At 32.8% G+C, this 10,781-nt stretch overlaps 1 protein-coding gene and 2 long non-coding RNA genes across 3 annotated transcripts; 1 reads left to right on the top strand and 2 right to left on the bottom strand.

Moving 5' to 3' along the window:
- Window positions 1–1,615: 1,615 nt before the first annotated feature.
- LOC111993331 (uncharacterized) lies at window positions 1,616–2,905 on the bottom strand. The gene is made up of 3 exons (XM_065778020.1): window positions 2,200–2,905; window positions 1,894–2,094; window positions 1,616–1,797 (listed from the first exon to the last, which is right to left on the bottom strand). The coding sequence occupies exons 1-3, from the start codon at window positions 2,903–2,905 to the stop codon at window positions 1,616–1,618; spliced, it is 1,089 nt and encodes a 362-aa protein (XP_065634092.1).
- Window positions 2,906–4,306: 1,401 nt separating this feature from the next.
- On the top strand, window positions 4,307–8,063 carry LOC112020061 (uncharacterized). Its single transcript, XR_002883755.2, has 6 exons — window positions 4,307–4,558; window positions 4,661–4,762; window positions 5,920–6,039; window positions 6,178–6,295; window positions 7,141–7,204; window positions 7,635–8,063. It is a non-coding gene; the product is annotated as an uncharacterized LOC112020061 (long non-coding RNA).
- A 224-nt stretch (window positions 8,064–8,287) lies between these two features.
- On the bottom strand, window positions 8,288–10,510 carry LOC136069239 (uncharacterized). Its single transcript, XR_010630473.1, has 2 exons — window positions 10,212–10,510; window positions 8,288–8,617 (listed from the first exon to the last, which is right to left on the bottom strand). It is a non-coding gene; the product is annotated as an uncharacterized LOC136069239 (long non-coding RNA).
- Between the last annotated feature and the right edge of the window lie 271 nt (window positions 10,511–10,781).

Here is a 10,781-nt window from a genome sequence, read left to right on the forward strand (position 1 = left end):
CAGGTATTTGCTTGATTGATATTCCTCATATTTGAGAAGAATACACTCCTCAAACTATATTTCTCTATCCTTTCCTTTCGTGATTCTCCACTCCAGGGCCTTTCCCAATCATTTATTCATCCTCAGACGTATCCACATCTTCAAATAGGGCCCAAGGCCTAATATATGAATCTGAGCTTTTATCCCCACAAATATTAAATAAGACACAATTAAAAATTTGAGTGAAAATATAACAAATGAATAAGAAATACATTAAAAAGATTTAGAAGATAATAATGAAATAATGAAAATAGTCTTAATTAAATAAATATTATTTAATAATATTTAAATATAACAATAAAATAAAGGGTAAATTCCAGATAACTACCCTAAGGTTTGGGGTAATACCAAACACATCCAAGACAATTAAAAAGCAACCAATTTATTCCTTAACACATAAACACCATTATCATGCCGTTTGTTCACTCCTACCAAGACAAAAGTTGCACAGCTTTTTTTCCATTTCCAAGAATGAATGTTCAGAAATGTACCCCTTAACTCATTTGTTCCCACCAACCTAAATGCATTTAGCAAATGCAAATGCAAATGCTTTCTAATTTTAGTCCATTTCAGTCCATCTATGGGACCCATTGTTTGATAATAAATAAATGCAATTTTATTCCAAACAAACTCAATTAAAATGCAAATGGTCTAGCAAATCACTTGTGATGAATTAGTTGGATATATACAAGATTCCAAAATTCTATATAAATCATAGAGCAAAACTTAGGTACAGTACCTTAGGTACAGTACATTAAGTTCCTCACTTAAAATTTTGACATCTGTCCAGTTTAACAGCCCCAACAAACGGCGTTAAAACTAAAAATTCTTCATTTTTTTTTCTTCTTCCTTCCTCTTTTTCCTGCAAGAAAACCCACGGCTTCAGATTTCAGATCTTTTGAATTCTAGGATTTGTGCCCTCCGCTGAAGAATAAAGAGATGAGTTGTGCTTTCTACTCCAATAAATCCAATTGGAGTAGAAAGCACAGCTCATCGTGGGAAATCCAAATAAATCCAATAGTCACTGGCTCACTAGTACTAAAGCCATATAAAATAATAAAAATAACCATGAAGATAGTGGAGGTACTCCTTTTGAGAGAACAAAAAGGAAAACAAAGAAGTCCATTAGTTGTAAACTTGTTCTCATCTCAGCCCTTCAAAAGCTATGCTTTCTGCTTTCCCACAGTGCTCACTAAAAGCAAACAAAAAATCTCCAGCAAAAAAATAAAGAAGAAAAGAGAAATTAAAGAAGCTGGTGGTTTTTTATTGCCGGAGAAACTATGGAAACCCTAACTTTAACTATTCTAACACTAGATCTAGCCAGAAACCGGCGGTCCGGCAGGAGAAGAAGAGGTATGTCACCAGGGACGGACGCAGGATTTTAAGTTGGGGGGGTCGGAGATAAGCGAATTTTTTTTTTCAAATACACATCCATATAGTATTAATAAACTAACAACCAAGACAAATACCCAAAAATCATTGTTTCTTAATATATTAAGATACAATCATCTACTAACAAAAACAAAATACACGAAACACTATTGTTTCTTTATACAATCATCTATGAAAAGGGAACTCAACGCTCTTTCAAATCTTCAAAATCATCTACGATTGAATCCAAACTAAATGTCGAAGCTATATCCTTTTCAATGTATAACATCAAAGAGTCCGTCAAAAAATCATTTTCCATTTTGTTTCGAAGGTTAGTTTTGACAACTTTCATAGCTGAAAATACTCGCTTTGTAGTAGCAGTAGAAACTGGAAGAGTAAGCACAAGTCTCACCATTCTATAAAAAAGTTTGTAATATTCTAAATTTCCAATTCTCACTAATCATTGAGACAACTCAGATAAACTTTTCAATTTTTTGAACTCTGGATCCTGGACTACATTATGCTCAAAATGATAAAACTCCTTCTCTAACACTTGTTTGTCATAATCTATGAAATCTTGTGGATAGAAATTCATTACCAACAAACAAAGATCACTACTTCTGAAAGATTTTAATGCCTCTTGAGGTTCTAAAGCTGAGCTGAGCCTAAGTAACTCCATTGCATCTTCATTAAACCAATAATTTAGTTCATGTAATTAAGAATCTATTGTAGCATAAAAAATATTTACTCGATAATGATGCTTATTTGTAACGTTATCTTGTTGATTACGAGCTCGACCTTGCCTCGCAATATAATGAGCATTCATATCTAGGACATCAATGCAATGCTTCTCACAAAATGATATCACAGTGGTGAGTAAGCCATCCCATCCATCATCTCTAAATTTTTGGATAAGTGCTTTAGTAGATGAAACTAAATGCATGACATTTAAAATGTCTTGAGATTGGCTTTGCAAAGCTTGACAAAGTTTATCAGTGATCTCCATAGTTTCCTTCTCAAGATGCAAGATGAAGACAAATTCAAATGAAGTTAAACCATCATAAGCTGACTTTTCTTCTGCCCGATGTTCTTCATCAATTGCATCATCAATTATATTTTGCAAAACTTTAGCAGTTGAAGTAAACATCCTTAATAAGCTAGAAACTGATCTAAAATGTGAACTCCAACGTGTTTCTACAGGTCGTTGTAAAGTGCTAATTTGATTAAGTCCACTTCTAGTTTCAAGCTCTTCAAGATCAATTAAACGTGCTATTTCATTAGCACTGGCAACTTTCAATTGCTCATTGCGCTTGCATGAAGCATTAACAATTCTAATCAGAAAAAGCAATGTAAGAAAAAAATGACTAATGGGAACAACTTGTTTTGATGCTTTTACTAATGCCAATTGTAAGCGATGTGCACAACAATGGATGTAGTAAGCATATGGGCAATCATTCAAAATCAAAGCTTGTAATCCACTCCACATACCTCGCATGTTTCTTGCTCCATCATATCCTTGCCCTCGAATATTTTGTATATCTAAGCAATGTTGAGATAACAATGAATATATCCCCTTCTTTAGAGTCAAAGCCCAGTGTCAACAACATGAATAAGCCCAAAAAAACGTTCTTTCACAAAGCCATCTACATCAACATATCTAAAGACTACAGCCATTTGCTCTTTCATGGACTCATCACGAGCTTCATCAACCATTATGCAAAACTTTGCATTACCAATTTCTTCCCGAATGGCCTTCTTCACTTTGGCTGAGAAAACATGTAAAATTTCCTTTTGAATCCTAGGTGATGTGTAGGTTGCATTTTTGGGAGCTTTTTCTATTATTTCAGCAATCTTCTCATTAAAAAAATTCACAATACCCAATGATTCAAAAAAGTTCCCACGGTTTAATGAACTAAAACTTTCATCATTACCTCTAAAAGATATAGCTTGAAAGGCAAGATACCAAACAATAAAAATTGAGGCCTTCAGTTGCAACCGATTATTTGCAATTTGTTCAGTAGTGAAATGATTAACTACCCTTTGCAAATGCTGCGATTGGTTCATCAAATCCTTACACATTTGCTTGGTAACTCTATGAGCTGAGTTAGGATTTTTTTCCTATATGACCTTGAAAATAACAATCTTTGCCCCCAACCTTTTTCCAAGATCTAAATCCACCAACAATGAATGCATTTTGTTGTCCCACAACCCCATTTGGATTATGAAAGACAAAGCAAGGTAGACAATAAGCTGCATCTGTTGTAGGAGAATATTCAAGCCATTTTGAATTATTTTTAAACCAAGAAGCTTGAAAGCTACGATTGCGCTTTCCACTTTTTTTGAATGTCCCTAGAGGAGGTTGGTGCGGACCTTTTTAAATGTAAGCCCGTTGAATTTCATCACATTGATTAACATGATATTCCCATATTTGTTTGCGTGTTCTGGGATCATAATCCAAAGAATCAAGGTCAATTCTTTGAAATTGTGTTTGAGAGATTAGAACATCGACATTTTCCAGAATTGGAACATTCACATTTTCTGGAATTGGAACATCCACATTTTCCGGAATTGGAATAGCAACATTAGTTGTTGGCAATTCCACATTGACTTCGGAAGAATTTGAAGTTGAACCTTTTCTTTTGAAAAAATCAAGCATTGTAGTTGATTTTTTCATGATCTACAAATAAAATAAGAATCACCATTATTTTCTTAAATTTGTGTGACAATCTAATACTATATATAATAGCAGAAGCTTTTAATAAGGTGCTGACACGTAAGTAAAAAAGCCCCCTTAAAACGCTGACACGTGTATAACTTACCCTTTAAAAAAATCGCACGGTGCGATCGAAGAGACTCGGTTTCAGAAACAAACTTAGACCTTTATAAAAAAAACAAAGTCGCTTATCAGAAGAGAAAAAAAAAAGAAAAAAAAAAGGAGAAAAACACAAGCCCTTAAACCCAAACCAAATTTCCCGATCAAAAAAACAGACTCCCTCAAACTATCGATCCTTCGCTGCTCCTTCATATACACTCAGATCGGATTCGGTGAAACTCAATTTTTACCATTTCATTCTTACTTATCAAAGCATACACACAGATCGTGCTCTGCAGTCCCGTCTCCGCTTCTCAACAATCGACAAGTCAGAAGGTAGGCATTTCCATTCAGTTTTCGCTTCTAGGGTTTCCAAAGATAGATGGGTTTCGGACTCACTTACACTTTTGATTCTTTGTTACATCTCCCTATACACAGATCGGACTAGCAACATTGGAAACCTCTGTTCGTGCTTTGCAATCCCATCTCTGATTGTTCAACAATTCCGTCTCTGTTGTTCAACAACTGAAAATTCAGAAGGTATATATTTTTCTCCCTTTTTTTGGTTTTCTATTCAATTTCTGTTTCTAGGGTTTTCAAAGATATATGGGTTTGGTAGAAGATAGGCATTTTTTTCCCCATTGACTTAGCGTTTCAAGCAGAAGGCTTGCCTATCTTTTACCCTAATTCGTCATTTATTTTTGCAATTTCTTGAGTCCTTTTGTGCTACTGTAGTATTGATTAAATTTAATTTAAGCTTGGCAGATTTTGGTTTAGTTTGTGTTTTCATAAAAAATCTGAATGCTTGGAGCCTCCGTAATACTGCCGTTACCACGTCGATAAATGTATTTTCTTATGCACAAAAAATTTGATATGGACTGCTTAGTTTTGATTTAGGCATCTAGCCTAGATTTGGTTTTGATTAAGGTTTAAAATTTGGAATTGGTTTGAGGGAGTTAGAAAGATGAGAAAGAATAGTATGATTGGAGAACTCTGAAAAATGTTGCATGTCATGTGTTTGAGGAAATTTCTCTTTGACAACTGGTACATAATCCTTTGATTCAATCTTTTCTTTTCCCTATCTTGATATAAATTTTGGCCTTTTGTTGGATTCACAAAATCCAATTGACCACAAGTGTTTAATTTTTGTGTGTAAGGTTTTAGTTGTAATTGATTTCTTGGCTTAGTTGGTTTGCAGCAGTTTTTATGCTTTTGGGAAATTCTTAGATTAAAGGTCAGGGCCTTAAGTTCATGAATTACACTTCATAAGTTGCCAAAAACAAAATCTATTTTCAACATTGTCCTGAAACTAACTCATTCATGACTAATTATAATTTAAAATGCAGTTTCCTTCATACTAATGATCCATTATCAATCACATGACCATATATAAATGGCTGTGGAAGTTGACGACTTGATAATGAATGCGTCTTTCTAATTATTTTAACGATAAGCTTTTGATACCATTTTTAGATATTTGGTTGTGTAATGATTGGACTAATCGTTATACTAATAGTTGGTACATGTTCACAATTAACTGATTAGCTTTCTAAAACATGTGAGAGTTGGTAATGGTATTATTAGCAGGGAAATTTTTTTAAAAGGTAGAACATATAAAGTATGAATGACAGATTTGCTTGAAAACATTAATTCTTTGTAGTTGTAGTTCTTTTACTGACAAGCTTTGTTATATGTAGCCGTATCCAGAGTTACAAGTAAAGATGGCCTTAGAATACTCATTGTAGAAAATGATTATGGTGATCGTTTTCATACGAAAAATATTGTCTACAAAGAAATATTTGATAATTTGCCAAAAGGTAACACTTACTGTTTATTAAAATTATTTCAATTTGTTTATAATGTAAACTAGATTATCACTTATATTGTAGAAAGTAGGTTTTCCTCCATTGTTATATGTAAACTTTACTAATGTTTAAAATGTTCTAATATTACAGATTCAAATCACAATGAAGTGCAAAACTTTGAAGCAGATATCAATGAATGTGGGATGCAGTTAACATAGCAAACAACCATGATCTGATCAATATTGCTATGATTTCGATTGACTAATAGGTAAGTTTAAAGTTTTTTTAAACAGAAAATAATATTTAAAAAATGGATACAAAAAAAATAATAAAACATTTTCCATACCTGCTGGAACTTAATATTATAAGCTTCAATAGTTGAATATAGAGAAGAAAACTTTCTTGAATATATGTAGTTTTTAAAAAAAAATGTAATCCACATATGTAAAAGATTTGTAATGTTTCTTTCCTTAGAGGTATAGATAATGGATATATACTCTTCACATGAAACTGTAATTTGTGTATACACTAACATTACTAATAATAGAATTTTTTTAGATTATCTAAAAGATCTCAGATTCATTAAGAGATCTCAGATTTAGTAGTAAGAAGAAGAGCACTAATTTTGAGAAAATCTTAGTACCAGTAACACACTAACACTCATACAACACAAAAAGTTACCAATGCAACTATTTGCTTCTAAGCTAAATAACAATAAGACAATGGAAAGACAAAAAAATAGAAATTCAAGCAATATGGAACTGAGACAAAATTTTATATATGATTTTTAAAAGCAATAAAGATTAACTTGAGATGTTAATAGACAGTCTCATCAATATATAAACAGAGTTGTATACAAAATTACAATGAGTGGTTCTCCTCTGCGTATATATAAATATAAATGAGTGTCTGTGTATTTATGTAACAATTAGGAACGATACAAGGCTAATATTAACATTAGAGGCAGGTAACTTTAAGAAGTCTAATGATAATTAAGCTACTTGAATTTACTGTAGGCTACAGATAATCAATCCCACTTCTTTCTTGCAAAATTGAATGCCTCACTTTCTGCTTCTATTTTGGAAAACTGATACCAACTCTGGAAAATTTCAGGCACCAAACAATGATTGGGGGTTCAAAAACATGGATGGATCTTTTTGATATCATTCTCACCAAGGTTCATCTCTCTCTCATTTAGTTTTCATTCTCTTAATTTGAAATAGTGGTGAGTTTGGTTCAGTTGTTGTGGCTATGATACATGGGTGAAGAGGGATGTTTCATTGTAAAAGAAGAGAGCTTTTGTTTTGTTTTTGTTATAATTTGTAGTGTAATTTTTTGATGTTTTATAATCTGAAAGTTGCTGAGTAATTAAAATGAGGGGTTCGTTTTTGTTATCACATGATTATTTGTGAGTTTCCTGTCATTTTCTTAAATATTATGGTACATACTGATCTGGGTTCAGTTCAGTAACTGAGGCACTACTTGGTTGATGCCAAAAAAAAAGGGACTTTGTTTTTACTGCTTTTCAGAGCTATATTGTAATTTCTGACATGCAACTTTCTGAATTCTAAACTAAATTTTGTGGGCTGTGTATGGTTTTGGTGCAGTGGGTATTCTTTGCTTAGTAATCTCCAGTACAACAAAGGACTTACCAATGCTTTGGTCATTCAGTTGACTCTTTACTGCCAACCTGTACTTGCTGTCATGCTAGCAAAAACAGGGGTTTCAGCCGGTTTTAATTATTATTGGATTTGAACCAATGACTTACCCCTTACTATTCAAGGGGATGCAGAGCGCTAAAAAAAGAGAAGCATTATCCCTATTGGAAACTGTTTTCCATTCTACTAGAGCTGTTGTTTTTGAAGAGTGATTGAGATTGTAAAACTTTGAAATCTGAAAGTGTAATATATTTTGTTGCTGTGACTTTATGGTTGCTGGTGGGTGAATTTTCATTTACAAAACAATGAATGTGATTGCTATTAAATTGACTGAAATACATGTATTTCATTTAGTAGACCATGTTTGGTTGGAGGACACCTCTTATACTTTTGAGTTTCACTGTAAAATACATTCAAAGATAGTGTGCAGTAACTAATACTTAAGGGATATCAAAGTTTTGATTGATTTACAGATACTTTTCAATGAAGCTTAAAAATCTGTCTGTCAAGTATACACTAACAGAATGTATGTGAATACAATGGTTGACAATCATATTTATTTAAAGCTAAGTAAATGGTATTCTGCAATATTTCGTTCCCAATTATTGTCTGGAACTGTTAAGGTTGTTTTTGTTATTAATCAAGGCTGGCTAAGTACACTACAACTCATTACTTATCCCCCCCCAAAAAAAAAAAAGGAAAAAAAAAGTATGGAACGACTCATTAAAAAAGAACAAAGGAGAGATGCCTTTTAACTAAATTAAAATGTTCAGGTAATTAGCCATGTTAAGAGAACATAGAATCGCTACATAACATGAAGAAAAGATAGCTTCAGATATCAGGTTTATGTCCACAAAAATGTTTGCCTCTACACTTCCGATTTGAATCTTCTTGAAATCAAGATAACTATCTGAAGTAATATCATAGTATGTCTGCACAAAATATTTATTTAATCAAGAACACAGTTAGAAAAGTTACCGTATGAAACAGATAATTTAAAAAAAAAAAAAAAGTAACTGCATCATCAGTACAGTTTTGGAGCTAATAGATGATATGGAACAAAATTCACCTAAAATATGATTTAAATATTTATACTGGAACTATTAGATGATATGGAACTAATAGGTCTTTTTAGGCACAATTCTTTATTGTTCTGAAACTATACTGGAAAATATAAAATTGCATATGTATAATTGTATATGTCATACAAGTATTTTACTTTTTTTTTTTATAAATTATTGAAGAAATATCTTTTAAGGATATTAAGGTTTAAAAAATATTAAACCCATGATGCTAAATTAGTTTAAAATTCCGATTTTAGTTTTGACATTTTGAGTGCTATTTTAAAATTTTTAATTTACAAAATTACTCTGGGAAAAACAGGAAAATGAGTGGATGGTAACAATTGAATCCATTTTCCACTAGAGTTTCATTTATACTTATGTTTGATTTAGTTGCTCCAAAGGAATGGCCAATGTGCACTGATTATGTTATTTCTTGAGGTGCTAATTACTTAAAGTGTCAATCATTGCAGGAAACAAAAAAAATCCATCAACATTTAGAAAATATAGATGCACAGACCTTTGGAAGTTTTTATGAAATTTTGACTTGAATTGATGTATACTACTATTTGAATTGTCCTAATAGAATGTTTACACGATTAAAGACTAAAGTTGGTAAATTTCAACACTCAATTAAATTGTATTGTGCTATTACTAGAATAGAATTTATTGTATTTAGAATAAATATTCTAAATATTAGTTTTTGATTTTGATCCCTAATTACAACCAATTGTGCTTTCATGTTTTTCTATACTACATTCTAAAAAAAAAAAAAAAAAAAAAAATTTTTTTCCCCTCGCAAATAATTATTCGCAAAAAAAAGTATCCCGCACATTGTGCGGGTTATATGCTAGTTTTCTATAATATATGATTTATTTTTTTCTTTTTGTCTTTGGTCTGCCTTTATTTATGTCTTTGTGTTGTCTGATTGTCTCCCTCTTTCTAACACTGACCCACTAACCCAATGAATCCCACTGGCCACTGCTGACACTAATTGACCTTACAGAAAAAGAAGAAGAAGGTAAAGTTGTCTTTAACTTTACCTTTTGTTTTGTCCATTGCCCAACCCCCAACTCCACTTGTCTGGTTGTCCCTATTATGCCCAACTACCGGTCAACAAAGAAAAAACTAATCCCTACAACTACAAACTCTACTCTCTCTCTCTCTCTCTCTCTCTCTCTCTCTTCTCTCTCTCTCTCTCTCTCTCTCTCTCTCTTATCTATATAGAGAGTCACAAACACAGAGTCATAGAGTCACAGCCAAAAAGCCAAAAAAAAAAAAAACACCACAAGTAGTAGCCGCAGCACAGGTTCAATTCACAATCAGTCAATCACCAATATTACATCAGTTCAGTTCATCAGTAAAAACACAAACAAGCACAGTTTCTGTGAATCTCAGATTCTCAGATCATATCACAAACATTTTATATTTATGAAGTTTTGAAGGAAAAGATAAGAGCAAATACCTGTGAGTGGCGGTGACAAGTGGGTCTTGAGCAACCGGTGACGGCGGCAAGTGGGTTTGAAGTGGGCAGCGGCAAGTGGGTCTCGCCGGCGTGATTGGTAGCAAGATCAACTGATCAAGGATTCAAGATGGGTCTCAGCGTCTCGCTCTCACAATCATCACAGCGACTGGCGTGGGCGTCAGTGGCGGTGGCAGTGTTAGCGTCACGGGGTCAGGGTGGGTCTCTCTGTCTCTCCTCTCTATCTCTGATCTCTCTGTCTCGCCTCTGGCTCTCAGTCTCAGCTCTCAAGTTCACTTTCCTTTCTTTTCTTTTTTGTTATTTTTTTTACTTCNTTGGAGTTTTTTTTTTTTTTCTTTCTTTATACTCTGGTCCTCACTAGCTTAAAATCTTGGGTCTGTCCTTATATGTATGTATTATATAAATAGTTAAGTAGTATTGTGTGCTTGCATTGAATGGTATAATTAAAAATTTATATGTAAATAATTCAAAACTATATTAATAAAATTGGTCACCACCGTGTGAATTTTTATTAATTAAACATGTATTATATATTTAAATATATTTGGTTTA

Source organism: Quercus suber, unplaced genomic scaffold (genome assembly GCF_002906115.3).
Source record: "Quercus suber isolate HL8 unplaced genomic scaffold, Cork oak 2.0 scaffold_10, whole genome shotgun sequence".
Classification (NCBI taxonomy): domain Eukaryota; kingdom Viridiplantae; phylum Streptophyta; class Magnoliopsida; order Fagales; family Fagaceae; genus Quercus; species Quercus suber.

What these genes read in the sequence shown, in the direction of transcription:
- LOC111993331 (XM_065778020.1), bottom strand. Translation starts at nt 2,905, where the DNA reads ATGCGAGGTATGTGGAGTGGATTACAAGCTTTGATTTTGAATGATTGC. An exon ending in TGCGAGGCAAGGTCGAGCTC is followed by an intron (nt 2,095 to 2,199) that starts GTAATCAACAAG and finishes GGTTTAATGAAG; the next exon opens with ATGCAATGGAGTTACTTAGG. An exon ending in AGAGTTCAAAAAATTGAAAA is followed by an intron (nt 1,798 to 1,893) that starts GTTTATCTGAGT and finishes TTACTCTTCCAG; the next exon opens with TTTCTACTGCTACTACAAAG.